The sequence below is a fragment of the Malaclemys terrapin genome, chromosome 5 (genome assembly GCF_027887155.1).
Source record: "Malaclemys terrapin pileata isolate rMalTer1 chromosome 5, rMalTer1.hap1, whole genome shotgun sequence".
Classification (NCBI taxonomy): domain Eukaryota; kingdom Metazoa; phylum Chordata; order Testudines; family Emydidae; genus Malaclemys; species Malaclemys terrapin.
Window position 1 is genome coordinate 6,148,624 of NC_071509.1, and position 15,842 is coordinate 6,164,465.

General features: G+C 54.6%; 1 protein-coding gene across 1 annotated transcript in view; it reads left to right on the forward strand.

Annotated features, from left to right (window-relative positions):
• ADAM33 (ADAM metallopeptidase domain 33) overlaps positions 1–7,079 on the forward strand; it is a 70,625-nt gene extending 63,546 nt beyond the window's left edge. Inside the window, exons 20-23 of the mRNA XM_054031015.1 lie at positions 867–969; positions 3,047–3,280; positions 3,922–4,067; positions 5,961–7,079. Of these exons, the coding sequence (XP_053886990.1) occupies positions 867–969; positions 3,047–3,280; positions 3,922–4,067; positions 5,961–6,012 (535 nt within the window). The 3' untranslated portion in view covers positions 6,013–7,079. The remainder of the gene's footprint in view (positions 1–866; positions 970–3,046; positions 3,281–3,921; positions 4,068–5,960) is intronic.
• The last annotated feature ends 8,763 nt before the right edge of the window (positions 7,080–15,842 follow it).

Here is a 15,842-nt window from a genome sequence, read left to right on the forward strand (position 1 = left end):
TTGAGGACCCAGCGACACCCACAATGATTTGATTCTGCGCCTCGACTCACTGGGGGAGAGAATGGGTGGGGTTAACGGTATAGAGCTTAGGGCCCAGATTGTTAAAGGCATTTAGGCACTGTGGCGCTCAGCGTTGCAATGCCTACCTGATTTAGGAGCCTAAATTTCATTGTTAGAAGGGATTTAGACACTTAGGAGCCAAAATCCCATTGACAGTCACCTGCAACGCCTAAAAATCTGGGTCTGCCTCTGATCTGATCTAATGCCAGTTTCACGTGGAGTCACTTCGGTGGAGTTACTTGCAGTATATGCTGATGTGAGATCAGAGTGTGTGATTCTTGCTTGCATGCCTGGGGTTAAACTGATAGCCAGATTTGAGGTTGGGAAGGGATTTTCTCCTGGCTGAATTGGAGTTTGCATCTCCCTCCAAAGCACTGAGCAGGAATGATCCATTAGACTAAGGTGCATCCTACACAAACACTGGCTACCTCCATCCAGGTGTCATCTTCTGGTCCTAGGGGACTGCAAAAGTTTTCTGTGTCAAACCAGAAACCAGATCAGTTCAGCATTTCACGTGTTCTGTCTGGTCCCCATCCTCCTCCTCTCTGAGCCCCACCCAAATATTTATTAACAGCAAAGGAAACCAGCCCCATCTGTCGATTTACATCCAGGGCACGTTCAGAATATGCCTCCGTGAAAATGCTACCTTCCCTTGGGTATTAAAAGCAGCCATGTAACCATACTCGCTTCCCCTTCTGGTTCCCATGTCCATTCCGGGGTCTGACAGCCAACACCAGTGAGGGCAGCAATTGCAAAGCGTTTGACTTTCTTTATGTCCTGCGTTTTCTGTTTTTGATTGGGGGCAGGAACGGCGCCATCCATCAGAAGGGAAACGGGGGCCATTTGAACGCGGCTTTCACCTTGCAGGATGTTTCCTCCTCTGGTAAAGCTGCCAACAGCACTAACAAAGTAAGTGGGGGCCTTTGCATGACCGATTGCTCCAAGTTTATGTCTCCTCTGCCTAGAGTGGTGCACCAGCTTCGTGTGTTTGTGCTCACGTCTCTCTCTAGCGGCTGACTCCAACACCTCCAAATCTGCTACCCGGCAGACACTAACAATGTGATTCCTGGAGCTCAAGTAGGCAAGGCATGTAGTTTTATTGGTGCTGGAGGTGTGGGTTCTGCACCGGCTGACAACTTTGGAGGGTTGGTGTATGTGGCCATGGTTTATTTCATTAGCATCATGGCTGAAGGGCCAGATTCTGCTCTGCTCTAAATCCAGAATAACCCCACTGAAGCCAAGAGTCACTCCAGATTTACACCACAGACTCCAGGCCAGAAGGGACCGTTGTGATCATCTAGTCTGACCTCCTGTGTAACGCAGGCTGGGGAACTGCCCCACGATAATTCCTAGAGCAGAGCTTTGAGAAAGAAAGCAGCGTAACAGAGACCAGAATTGGGCCAAGAATCTGCAACTTGGCTGGTGCTTGACTGACTATTACATTAAATGAAGGCTTCCAGCCACTCATAACCCAGCTAAAATAGGTTATGCTCTCATACATAATGACAAGACCCTTATAATCCAATCACGTGGCTCCTTTTCCCACCAAGGCCTCTTCCATCTGATTTGCTTTTCACCGCTGCCTTTTGAACAGTGGTTCACTTTCTGAACCATTCCCCTAAGTCCCATCTTCTCCGGGACAACCTGGCAAAGGTGGGGGGTGGGCAGTTGTGGCAGGTTAGAACGACATCCCGAAGGTGCCGCTTATCAGAGGTGGCAAATGACTCTCCTTCAATGGATCAAAGCCAGGAGTTTACTTTGAATCTCGGCGACTGTGGACAGCTTCGCCGCTTGTCGTTCTGTTCCAGCGCTGGCACTTGGAATCAGTATGGTGGAAGGACGCCTTGGGTTTAGTGAGCATGTCCGCTCTGGCTGGACGGCTGCTTGGAGCCCGCAACTCTCCTGTCCTGTGTGCCCTCTAAGCTGCACAGCTGGGCGGCCGCCCAGGAACGATTCAAGTGCCCTGCGGCTGATTAGCAGAGCGCACACATCCGGTGGCGTGTGTTCAGGTGTCCCTCCTCCCGCTGCTTTGCAGCCGTGTTGCTCCTGCAGCTGCTCCTGGTACCCTCCTCCTGGGTGTGCCGAATGTAGTGGGAGGGAGATGCTGACGTCAGGGTGTTCCCCCTCCTCCCACCCCTGTACCCCATCTCCGCAGAGTAGGAGAGGGGACGGCCTGGCTCAGGACTTGGAACTGCTGCAGTCTGAGGTCTGAACTATGGTGGGTGAGTGAGTATGTCTTTCTTAAAAAGACAGCGCACAGTCTCTGAGCCTTCCCCATCAGCCAGATCATCACACAGTCTGTCTCTCTCACCCCCCCCCCCGCCCCGCCCCGCCCATGTACCCCATATCCGCAGAGCCGGGGTTGGGAGACAGGGCTCAGGAGAGCTTTCAGTGAGTGCCTTAAAGAGACAGTGCAGGGCGTCTCTCAGAAACTTTCTGTGCATTTCATACATTTTATTTCTCTTACACTTAAATTTAATTCTTTGAGTAGTGAGTTCTAGAATGCCTAACCTGTCCTGGCTAGAGTAATTTATCCCTATTTAACATTTTAAAAATATATATATTATATCTAGGTTTTTTGTTTCTCCTGGTGGCGCACATCCGCACATACCTCGGTGCATGTAACAAAATGTATTCCACGCATGGATGGAAAAAATTAGAGGGAATATTGCTCCTGTCCTGTCCCAGAATGCACTGGGTCTGGTGGAAAATCTGGGCTGGATACTTCCAAGGTAGTCCCTATTCCTAGTCCCTCTCTCGGGGCGACAGTCCCAAGGCGCTATGTTCCACTCCGCTTGCGAAGATTGAGCGTGGCCTTCAGTCACATGAGGGAGAAGGGAAGGGGAAGAGGCGGGAACAGTTGAGTACTGACCCGCACCGGAGCAGAGGAACACGTAGGCACTGAACTGCTGGGTGCCTCAACCAGGGGTGCCGGGGACCTGGGCCTTAGGTTTGACTCCATTTGTTTGTTCTTCCGGCCTTGCAGACAGCCAGGGGTATCTTCCCCCTCAAGCCGAACGGTTCCCAGCCCGTCAGCATTGTCCACCCCCTTCGCCCGGCTCCCAGCCCAGCCGCTCAGCCCCACCGAGACCTCAAGCCGTCCAGGCCGCCGCCTCCTGGCGGCAAATCCCCCGTCATTCCGGCCAAAGTGATCAGCTCCCAACCCAAGCTGCTGCCTCCGAAGAAGCCTCTTCCCAGCAGCCCCGTGAGGACCCCTGTGGTGAGTTTCCCTGGTTGCTCCCCAACGCACAAGGGTTTGGTTGCTGTGTCAGTCCCTCTTGGCGTACGATGAGGTGTCCTCTCCCACCTCAATCAGCCAGGACCCATTCAATGCTGCTGGGACCCAGGCTACCGCTGGGTGTCTTTGTCCCCCTCTAGCGGTGAGGCCATGCGTTGCCTCTGAGCTGACACTAGCTCCAGCGGTAGAGGCTCATGGTTTTAGATCCCAAGGGCCTGGGTTCAGACCCACCTTGTGCACCCGGGGCTGGTGGCGGACAGCCCCAGAGGCTGCCACGCTGGCGGCCTGTCTGTCCACGGAACAGGACTCTGCCCCAGGGCCGCCACCTCGAGAAGGGATTTCTGCCTCTGTGGCTCTTTCCAATGAGGTGCTGTGCTACTGGGTCCCCCCCAAGAGGTGGCTGTGTTGCAGTGGTGGGCAGAGCTAGTGATGTACAGCAGCAAGAGAGGCTTTGAAGTCTGCCTGGGTCCCCTGGGGCACAACCTCTACACCAATACCCCATTTCTAGTCCCCAGCAGCCCCAGCTCTGTCCTGGGGGAGGCCATGTTGTGGGCAGTTGGGGATTGTTCCTGGGACAGGGAATCAGCTGGATTGACACTTGCTTGTACCGTGGTCTCCTCTAGATCGTCCCAAAGCACGGACCCCCTCGCCGGCCTCTGCCCGGGAGCCCTCTCCTGGCCAAGACACCTCCCTCGGCACCGGGACGGACCCTGCTGGTCACGGTCCCTCCCACCAACTTCAAGGCGGCAGGGGCCAGGTACCTAACCAAGTAAGTCCAGAGTTAAGCTCGAAGCTCGGCTGCGTCCTGGCAGGATCCCGTGGTTCAGTGCGCTGGGGCTGAGGCCACCCCCTGCCCCACAGTTGTAGAGAGCAGGGTCCTGGTGTGGCAGACATGCCCCATTCCCTTGCCACGGCAGTAACGGAGGAACTGCAGGCAGCCTCTAAAGTACTGAGCGCTGATGAGTTTGAAACAACAGTGAGCCGGCGGCCGGCACCTCCTGGAACCAGGCAAATGGTCCGTGGGGCTTGAGAGGGCCCAAGTCAGTGAGTCTCCCGGGCTGAGGGGTGCCGGGTGACTGGCCCAGGGGGCAGGACTTCGTGGTGCCGGGGGAAGTCTGGGCAAAGAGAGCCTGATGGAGTGCCCGAGGGGACGGTCGGTTTGCTGGTGAGGAAGGGGCTGGGGCTGAGCGGGGTCCAGGGGAATGGTCGGGGGGCAGTCGGGAGGAGGGAGCTGGATGCTTGAGGAAGCACTATGGGGGGGGGGTAGTAAATGCTCTGTGCGGCTGGAGGGGCACCGTGGGGCAAGGGTGAGCGAGTTCTCGCTGACTGAGAGGCCCCTGGCAGGGAAGGGGCTGCGCTCAGAGGCCCGGGCAAAGGGGCTGTGGCATGGGAAACTTCTGTACAGTCAGACGGCATTTTCCTTCAGCCTGAGCTGCCCGCAACCTGCCAGGCTGTGCCCAGAGACCCGAAGGGCTGGGGGGGCGGGGGTGGCGGTGGCACGTGCAGGATTTTCCTGCAGGGTCCAGCCGTCCCCCTGACACTGCACTGTGTGGCAGGAGCTTGCCTTTCCAGCAGGAAGGATGGCCTTGTGGTTAACAGGCCGGATTGGGGTGCGGGAACTGCAGGTTCAATCCTCTGCTCTGCCACAGACTCCCTCTGTGACCTTGGGCACATCACTTTCCATATGTCTCCACTCCACACTACGGGCATGTCTGCACTTGAAACGCTACCACTGCAGTGACAGGAGGGGTCTCCCGTTGGCGTAGGTAATCCACCACGCCAGGAGCCAGTAGCTCGCTCGGAAGAATTCTTCCATCATTGCCCCAGTGCTGTCTATACTGCGGGGGGTCAGGTTGGCTTAACTGTGTCGCTCATGGGTGCGGGTTTTTCCTGCCCCTGAGCGATGTGGTTGGGTCGACTTCGCTTTTGAGCGTAGACCTGGCCTAAGCCTGGGCTCTGATTCAGGTTTGAGCCAAGCCCCCCTTCTGTCCACACACAAATCAGTCTGACTCGGGCACACAAGTGCTTAGGCTCCAGGTCCCAGGACGCAGCTAAAGGGGTGAGTCCTGCTGTGGCGTGGGTCCAAGCCCTGGTCATTGTGCAGTGCGGATGCAGCGCAGTGTGGACACACTAGCGTGGGCGGGAGACCTGGGTCCAAGCCCAAGTTTCCAATGTGGTGTGGACGCTCAAGCGTGGGCTTGGAAACAGAGTCCACAAGCCCAGGTCCCACAGACCCAGGTTTACAATGAAGTGTAGACATCCTCTTAGTCACTCTGGGCCTCATTCCCATGCGGTAAGTCAAATGGGACCTCAGTAATATTGCCCTTCCTGGCAAGGCCATAGGACCCATATCAGAGCGCTGGCATCTCAGTGGTAATCATATTTATTACGGCAGTGCCTCAGGGCCAGCCAGGAACGTGGCCCCATGCTGCTAGGGGCTGCACAAACACAAGGGGGCGCCCCGAAGGGTTACAGTCCCAGCAGACAAGCCAGACCCCGGTGTCAGCAGGATTTGGGTGGGGCCTGGGCCGCGAGCCGTCTTTCTGCACAGGCGTGAGTTGGAGCTTGATGTTTATGAAGCCCCTTCAATGCCGAGAGCTGCACAATGGCTGGTTGGTTTCCGCTCTCTCGAACGTGGTGTTTTTCTCCTTCTCTCCGTTAGGCCCGTCCCGGGGTTCAAAGTCCAGTCCGCCTCCATCTCCTTTAAGAAATGACAAACGTGGACAAAGCAAGAGGAATGTGCTCCCCGAACTGGTTCTCCTCATTTGCACTACTGCGGGCAACGGGGCCCTTTTGGATACCAAAGGACTATTTTTATACGAGGGAAAATGTTTCTGCACATGCGGGGGAGGGGAAAGCGGTACGGTGCTATACCGGTGGGGTGGGCAGCTTGCGGGGTTAACCGTGACGCATCAGCTGCCTGCCAGGGGAATCACCCACACTCTGCTCCTTCCCAGCTGTGCCTGCTGGGCTGGGAAGGAGCAGATCTGGCTCTCCTAAGCAGCCAGCACTGATGGAAGAGGCTGGTGACCAGCCCCAAGGCAGCACCTAGCTACCTTCTCCTCCATGGCGCGCCTCTCTCGCCACCAGACTCCAATGCTGGACGTTATTACCGCAGCTGGCGCCGGCGAGCCACGCGTCCCGGGGGGCCATGCTATTGCCGACTCAAACGGCGCCACCTAGCGGTGGGATGTCTGACTGGCGTATCCCTGGAGGATCCTTATGGTCACCCTCCCCGGCCTCCTCCGTGACAATCGTGGAGAACCCCGCAGAATAAGTTGCTCTGAAGACGAGCCAGCCGGGAGCGCTTCTCTCATGCGGCACGTGTGGCCACGGGGTTTCAGCTGCACGGCTATTTCAGGGAGCGGGGGGTTCCCCAGCCACATGCTTTGTGCCCGTCATATGGTGTAAGCCATGTGGTTGCTTTCTGAGCTGCTAATGTTTTATTATGAAAAGGGGGAAGAAGTGTGGACCAGTGGTGAGAGCAGGGGGCCGGGGAGACCTACTCCCAACTCTGCCACTGACTCACTATGTGGCCTTGGCCAACTCGCTGCACCGCTCTGTGCCTCAGTTTCCCCATCTGTAAAATGGGGGTAATAATACCTACCTCACAGGGGTGTTGTGAGGTTTGACAAACTGATGTCTCTCAAGGGCTTTACGATCCTCAGATGGAAGGTGCTGCAAAGTATTACGATGTGTTTAATGTCTGAGTCACTTTCCTATGACATGACACCTGACGTCGTCAGTGTCTCTGAAGTGAGAACAATGCCTTTCTCCGGTCTCCTTGCGTTCTTTCATTTTGCTTGATCTGAATCACCGCCGTCCCCTGGGCACTTCAGTCACAAAGTGCGGTTGTCAAGGCTCTCGTTTCTCAACCCGCTCACAGATTCCTAGGCCAGAAGGGACCAATGCGATCAGCTAGTCTGACTTCCTGTATCTCACAGGCCAGAGAACTAGATCCTCTTCTTTAGAAAAACATCCCATTTGATTTAAAGATTGTCAGTGATGGAGAATCCACCCCAACCCTTGGTAAATCGTTCCGGTAGTTATATACCCTGGCTGTTAAATATGTGACCTTATTTCTGGCCTGAATTTATCTAGCTGGATCATCCAGCCTTTGCACTGTCAGATTTCTGTTCCCCAGAGGTAATTACAGACTGTGATCAAGTCACCCCTTAACCTTCTCTTCGTTCTGCTAAATAGATTAAGCTATTTCAGTCTATCATTATAAGGCAGGTTCTCTAATCCTTTAATCATTCTCAAGGTTCTTCTCTGAACCCTCTCCAATTTAGCAGTGTTCCAGCAGCAGTCGCACCAGTGCCAAATACGGAGGTGAAATGACCTTTCTGCTCCTATTTGAGACTTTCCTGTTTGTATCGCCAATGATCGCACTAACCCTTGGGGCCACAGCATCACCATGGGAGCCCACGCTCAGCCAATCATCCACCATGACCCCCTAGGTCTTCATAGACAAGTGGAAATCTGTAGGGGAGCATCTGTAACGGAGCAGGGCTGAGCTGGGGACCGGAGCCTGGGGGAGATGGAGCGTGAGGACAGTACAGTCTTTACTGTTGAAATAGTGTAACGAAGAAGAGTCGACTGGCGGGCAGGGGCTGGCAGAGGGAAGCTGACAGGCTATGAGAAGAACGAGCAGTGTGTGATGAGCTAATGTGTGTATTTACACCACTGCTCTCTCTTAGTGGCTCTCAGGCCCCACGGGTGGCCCAGCTCTGCACACAGTGTTCAGCTCCCGCCCTTGCTTCTGTACCGCAAACAACTGACGGCTGTGTTCATGAGCCACCCGGGCTGTAGTGGATGAGAGGGCTGTCCCCTGGTAGGCCTTGCGGGCTGGGTTCCTGTGACTCGGGAACGTAAGAACAGAATATGAGAATGGCCATACTGGGTCAGACCAAAGGTCCATCTAGTATCCTGTCTTCCAACAGTGATCCATTCCTGGTCACCCATTCCCAGCTTCTAGCAAACAAAGGCTAGGGCCACCATCCCTGCCCATCCTGGCTGATAGCCATTGATGGGCCCATCCTCCATGAATTTATCTAGTTCTTTTTTGAACCCTGTTACAGTCTTGGCCTTCATAATATCTTCTAGCAAAGAGTTCCACAGGTTGACTGTGCGCTGTGTGAAGAAATACTTCCTCTTGTTTGTTTTAAACCTGCTGCCTATTAATTTCATTGGGTGACCCCTAGTTCTTGTGTTCTGAGAAGGAGCAAATAACACTTCCTTATTTACTTTCCGAACCCGTCATGATTTTATAGACCTCAATCATATCTCCCTATTGAGGCAAAGACTCTTTCAGCCAGCTGTGGACAGGTGTTAGCTCCTTTAGTCTGAAGACACAAAACCCAACTCCTCTTCCTCCTCAAACAAAAGTCACAAAGCAATAAAGGGCCGCCCCCACCCCTCAGCTGTTTAAAACTGGATCGCCAAATTTATTTGATTTTTCTGGGGAATGGGTACAATCACCTGCATGGGGCAGAGCCTCTGTACCCGGATCCCCCAGCATCTGAGGGTCAGGTCCAAAATCCACTCTGCGTTCACTGCACACAGTTGCCTCTGCCTCTCAGCACACGTGGCATTGAGTGTCCAGACAAGGCTCAGGCTACTGCTGCCCGCTCTGGACAGGAAGAAGAATCTATCCGTGAAAGACAGAACAAGATCCAACAGCTGGATGTCAAAGCCAGACCAATCCAGGCACAGTTTTGAGCAAGGAGAGTAATTTGCCATTAAGGACCCAGGGAAGTGGTGGATTCTCCATTTCTTGGTGGCTTCAAATCCAGGCTTTCTGGAGGATGCTTTAGTCAAACCCACGGAACTGGGCTCATGAAAGGGGTGTGCCAGGGAAATGTCAGGGCCTGTGAACTACAGGCAGGCAGGCTACATGGTCTAAGGGTCCTTTCTGGCCTTAGAAAGCAGCTACAAAATAACTGGAGAGAAAAAAGGGTGACCAATCCCAGGCTGCTCAGAGAGCAAAGTCCAGGCTCCAGAAGGTGGCCCCTTGACGCCCTGTACGAGCTGCCTGGTAGCACAGGTTCAAATCCACGCAGAGGTGAAAGTAAGCCGGTACGGTCTGGTACGGTGTACCGGCAAGAGCCAGTGCGCCATGCTGGACTGGACCAGCTTCCCCAGGCTGGCAATTTAAAGGGCCCGGGGTTCCCTGCAGTGGCTGGAGCCCAGGGCCCTTTAAATCACCTCGTGAGCCCTGCTGCCAGAGCCCTGGGGTAGTGGCGGCAGGGCTCCAGCGGTGATTTAAAGGGCCCGGAGCACCACTGCGGTAGCAGCGGCCAGAGCCCCAGGCCCTTTAAATCGCCCCGGGGCTCCCAGCCGCCTTTGCAACTGGTAGCTCCGGGGTGATTTAAAGGCCCTGGGGCTCCCAGCCAGAGCCCCGGGGCCTTTAAATCTTGATTTAAAGCCCCCACCCTTTTCTGGCTGAGGCCCCGCCTCTTCCAGTCGAGGCCACGCCCCTGCTCAGGGCTCCAGCGTAGGGGTAAGTCCTTTAACTTACTTTCACCCCTGAATCCACTCCATCTTCTTCAGCGCTGGTGGGGGATGGGAGACAATAGAGAATTGGATGGGTGTGAGCTCTGCCCTCCTCTGCAGTGGTGGATTAGCCCCCCGGCCAATTGGGGCCCCCCAGAAACATGGGCACCGCTGCATCCTGACCCCGCTCCCCGGCAGGAGGGGGAAGCAGGGGTGGGACTGCAGGTGGAAGGGGTGGGGAGGAGCTCCCCACTTGCTCTGGGCCAGGGCCCCCACAAAACCATAATCCGCCTCTGCTCCTCTGCCATACCCCATCTGCCAGGCTGGGGAAGGGGCAGTCAGCGCTGGAGCCAGCTCTGCCAACGTGAAGCCAACTGAGCTCTCATCTCCCTCCCCAGAGGATTCTAGCTAGCCAGGATCCAGCTCCTTTGTGCCCCCTGAGCAATGCAAAGGGACGGGATTGCCCTTGAGAACCTGGCCCACTTCAGTCCTGATGGAGCGGGACTGAGAGTTTTCTCCCCTCTGCTGCTTATAAATCCTGGTCAATATCCGTGTTTAGCAGTAGGTCAAAGAGCTAAATGTTTGCTACTGTGCGTAAGTCTTAATTACAAAGGCTGAGATGTTAGAGACTGACAAACCCTGTTGGGTTCTCCAGCAGCCAGGGGTTGTATCTCCTTGCCAAAGCTCTCTTTGTCAGCATTAACTATTATAACTCTTACTATTCTTATTATCCAGATAAGCATCCAATCCTTTTTAAAATCTTGCTACATTCTTGGCCTCAATGACATCTTGTGGCAGTGAGTTCCGCAGGCCAATGATGCCTTGCATGGAAAAGTGTTTCCTTGGATCAGTTGTGAATTTGCCTCCTTTTGGGTTCCTTGAGTATCCCCTGAATCTTATGTGATGACACAGGGAGAACAGGAGCTCCAAATATCCCGTCTCTCGGCCATTCAGTTCTGGGTTAAATGTCCCAAACAATGACTCTTCCGCCCCTTCCTCTGGGAGAACATTCCTCAGCTGGATGGATCTCCATGCTGGGTGAGCTGCTGTGGCCCAAAGAGTGCTGCAACCATCAGATTCATCTTTCCTTGCTGTGCAACGGGGAAGAATAGCAACTTCTTCCTGGGGAGCTTGGCACACCCTTCTGCTTTTCTATCCTATGCTGGGAACCTCTCTTGCTCTGTTCTCCATCACTTGATGGGAAATATCTGTAAACAGGGGAGCCACATTGGACCCTGAATGTGGGTAGTGCATTCCCAGGTGCTGGGAGCTCCCCACAAATCCAGTATAACGCAGCCCCGAAGTTTAGCCCCCAGAGGCCCCTATTCAGAACAGTAGATAAGTGGGGGCTTAACTGGAATTGCATGCTTAAGCCCCTGCCAGTGAAAGGGTTTAACTTAGAACGGTTCAATAAACTGGGTCGTTTTTCACAAACCATCCACCTGGTGGCGGCAGATGACTGCGAAAGGAAACATTCTACCGGCCTCCAGCTACACACTGTGTCTGAAGAGCAGCTAGAATTCTGCAGGGACCATCCTCCTAAGTGGCTTTTCCCTCCCATCTCTAATCCTACTCTGTATGTTAGGTGGTCATGAAGCATGCTGAACATCTGTGATGACTGGCTGAGACTGAAGTACTCTCCATCCAAGTTCTCCCTTTAATGAGGGGGTCTGCTGTGAGCTCTGGTACCTCAGAAGCTCATGGTGAAAGCTCCAAAAAGCACCACACTTCCCTGGCCGGCAGCCCAAGATTCAGAGGAGCCTCCCAGGTTGATGAAACCTCTGCCGAGCAGCACACACTCAGCTGTGTGTAAAGAGGAGGGGTCCCTAGTTTACTCACTTAAACGCCCATGAACGTAAAGCAGGAAGCCGTGTGACACGCATGAGAACTTGTTCTGCTGATCAAACTTTGAACCTCCCAAAGGCTAACAGATCTGGGGGTTTGGCAAAGGTTCTCTTCCCAGCCAATCCGGTTACCCCTCTGTGCCTCCTTTCCCCCATGTATAAAATGAGACTGGTACTCGTCCCACAGGAAGCTTAATTAAGGTTTTCAGAGCCCTTTGAGATGTCCAGAGGAAAGTCTCTAAGTCCAGGAAATTGAGTCTCCCGTCCATCACACAGATTTGACGATGATGGCTCTTCTTTGCAGTCAATGATGTTCCACCAGCATGGCATGAAGCAAATAAGATGGCCCATAATTTCCAATAGTGCCTTGGAAAGGCAGGACGTACTGGAGTAGGCATTGCTAGATGGGATCAGACCACTGGACCATCTACCCTAGCATCCTGTCTCAGATGGGGGTTAGCACCAGAGGCGTCAGAGGAAGGAGCTAGGCTGGGGTGGGGATTTGAGGAGGGGTCTAATAGGGGCACGGAGGGGCGAAGTTAGGGTGGGGACTTTGGGGCAGGGGTGGATTCAGGGTGGGGGCGGGGCTGGGGGCGCGAGCACCCACCAGCGCAGAAAAAACTTGGCACCTCTGGCTGGGTGGCGCTCCCTGCCCCCATGGGGGCTGGTCTGGACTCGCACCCCCAGACATTCCTCCATGCTCCCCTAGGGCTGTGGTGCCCCACAGTTTGGGGACCTCTGGTGTAGACATACCTTGGCAGGCCTGCAGTCTCTCTAGCTCAGGCACAGAGCAGGATGTGTAACTCGCTGACCAGTGCATTACGGTGGCACTGGAATCTGGGCACACAAGGAATCGAAGTGGGAGGCTGGCATCCTTATGAACTGAGGCTCAAGAGGAGAGGGCTCGGGGACGCTGACTGTGGCCAGAGGGAGGAGTAGGAGGGGCAAGGGAGAAGGAGCCGGCTGGATTGAGGGGCAGGGAGGGAGAAGGAAGGTGATCCGGTGGTTAAGAAGCCGGACTGGAAAGCTGAAGCTCTGGATTGGTTTCCCTGCTCTGTCACAGTCTCCCTGTGTGAGTCACTCAGTCTCTCTGGACCTCCGTGCCCATCTGTGGAACGGGGCTACTAATCCCACCATTCTCCCACCCTTTGTCTATCTGTACCACAAGCTCTTTGGGGCAGGGACTCTTACTTCGTGTTTGAACAGCGCCCAGCCCAGCGGGGCTGTGATCTCACTTGGGCACGACCCCCCCCCCCCCATCCCCCAGCTGCTACAATAACAATCCGAGAAACGAAGTAGAAAAACAATGGCACCCAAAACGTTCCAGTGGCTCTGGGTGAGTGTGATGGGGTGGACTTTCCACACTGGCTCTGAGAGGGCTGAGGTAGGCCAGGCGGGCCTAGTCAGCCAATTAGGCTGCAAGCGGATGAGATGGATGAGAGGAAAGCCTAATTAGGAGGGAACTCCCATGGGCAGAGGTGGGCTGGGCTAGCATAAAGCCTGGAAACTGGCAGCAGCAAAGGCTGCTGGGAAGAAGTTTGCAGTCACCCTCTGTAGTAGAGAGGGAAGGACTAACCCAGGGAAGGAGTAGGGCCCTGGGGGCCTGGCCTACACAGGAGAGAGCCTGTGGGACATGGGGTAGGAAGCAGCCCATGAAGGTTGGGGACTGAACAGACCTTGGCTGGGTGGTGTAGGGTCCCTGGGCTGGAACCCGGAGTAGAGGGCAGGGTTGGGTTCCCCTGCCCACCAGTGGCACCGGCAGGGCAGGGAACTGTCAGGAAGACTGCCTGAGTCACCGTGGGCGTGAGGACTGCCGGAGGCCCCTGGAGCAGAAGAGACGTTGAAGGACTTTACCCAGGAAGGGGGAAACACTGAGTGACCTGGCCGGAGGGCCGAGTCGCAAGGAGGCAGCAGCAGCTCGTGGAGCGAGAGAGAGGCTGTGAACTGAGAGCGGGAGACAGCGTCCAAGCACAGGAAGGGAGATCGGCCTCACAAAGCTAATCCCCAGAGCAGCCAGGAGGAGGCGCCATTTCAGCAGCGAGCAGAGCACCCCCGTCACAACAAGACTTTGGGGGATTTTCTGAACCAACCCCCCAGCAAATCTCTTTGCTGGTGGATCACCCATCGTGCACCTCCTTAACATCCCACCCAGGGAATACCCAGACCAAACCGTGCAGCAGCCATGCAGTTAACGGCCCGTCTCCGGCAGCAGGGAAGGTTGAATCATCCGTCGCTTTCTCTCTCTTCTCATTTTTTCTTTTTCATCCGCAGAACACAATCGCTCTCTGCCCATTACAGACGTTCCGGGGCTTGCTACTCGGTGCCCACAGTGGTCCTATTAAAAATGAAAGTATAAAGCACAGCTTGATTTTAATTCACTCCATCAAAGTTAGAAATGTATAAGTTTATTATATATATGTGTGCACATCCCTGCCCCTGGAGAACGCAGCGCTGGGAACCCTGTCGAGTGTTGCCACTGATGTGTTGCCTAAAGCCTGTCTCTTATCTCCCTAATTTCAAAATGTTTCTAAAGAAATACGTGTCTTTCAAGTCCCTGTCCTGTGAAGTAAAAAACGAGCCCGGCCCTGGAACGCGTTGTGGGCCGGTTGTCAAAGGCAAAGGCAGCTTTCCAAACGGAGGAGTCCCTGTTCCTTTCTGTGGTAAAGCCCAGCTCCGAGTGCGAGGCAGGCGTAAGAAGCCAGACCGGGGCGCTGTTTTCCGTTGGGAAAAGAAGAAATCTTTGCCCCTCAGTCTTTGTTTGAGAAAAATGGGCCATTTAACCATTGTGGCGTGTTTGCCACTTAAGTTAGCCTGGGCGACGTTCTGAGCCTGGAAGCATAGCATAAGTTTGCCATACAGACAGTCTAGAGCCAATATTCATAACTTCAACTACAAAACTGATACACATATATAGACAGCATAATCATAACCCATACACCATAACCTTGTCTTAGACACCCCATTTGACCCCTTTTATACAAGATCTGGGTGCCACTACAGGCCCTAGGTCGCAACAATGATCTATATGGTCCCAGTTTATGTCAATAACGTCACAGAAGCCAGGTCAGCATGCAGAGGGACGACCTCTGGGAAATGCAAAGTTCCCTTTTGACTCAGGGTGGCTAATGCCCCAGCGTGGTCGCTCTGGGGAGGTGGCTCTGTAGGGGGCGCTGTCCCCTATGAAGCCAGTGCTGCACTGCAGGTGGTTGTGTTGGGGCGAGGGCGTGCCGTGAAGCCGAGAGCAATGCAGGTCACTCAGTAAGGGGGAGCTGCCCCACACTGTCTGCACGACCCCCGTGCAGTGCCGGAGGGCTACTTCTGCAGGGGGTAATGTGCGACTTAGAAGGGGATGCTTCCCCCTCTGCCCGCCCCAGGGGGGTGGTGGGGTGAGCTGTGGTGGACGGGCTGTCTATTGAATGAGATGTAAACAGGGAGTTGGGAAGGTACAAAACCAAGGACTGAAGAGGTCCTGTCTGCTCAGTAACGAGCCGGGATCATTTTCTGCAGACAGTAGACCCAGCAGTTAACCCGGGGGTCCTGGCCCATGGATAATTATATTCTCCCTGTCTAAATTCACCTCCCCGGTTTCAATTGGACATGGCATGGGTCCCTTCCTGTCCCATTGCGCTGGACGGTTTTGCAATGCACTGGTAAAGAGCAGCTGCTTTTGGCACCAGAGGGTGGGTGGGTGTGTGTGTGAGAGAGAGAGAGAGACTGACTGTGTGATGGTTTGACCAACAAGCACCTTGGCAGGGAAGGGGAAAGGCATCTGCTTTCCAGGCCAAAAAATAAAATAAAGTTCTGTCTCTCTTTAAAAATCCTTTCTTCAGACACCGAGAGAACCTGGGGCTTCAGAGGTTCTGGTTGTCAAGGAGACCTCGCCATCCAAAGAGCTGCTCGTGCAATGGGTGTGAATGGGGAAGCCGACGGCTGGTGTGCAGAGCTCGGTGAGGTGTGAGTAACTGCACCTGTGAGTCACGGCAGAGGCCAGGAAAGGGCAGCCCATGCCGGGAGATGTTCCCGTCTAGGATTGGCTGCTGACCAGCCGGGGACGAAGGGAGTGCGAGGCTCGAAGCAACCGCTGCTGCTAGTAACAGATACAAGCCACAGCCCCACCCTGGGAGATAACAATGGACAAGGCCTTTGCTAGGTTTCAAAGCCGGTGAGCCTCCAGCAACACAAGATGATCCAGACCATTCAGGTGG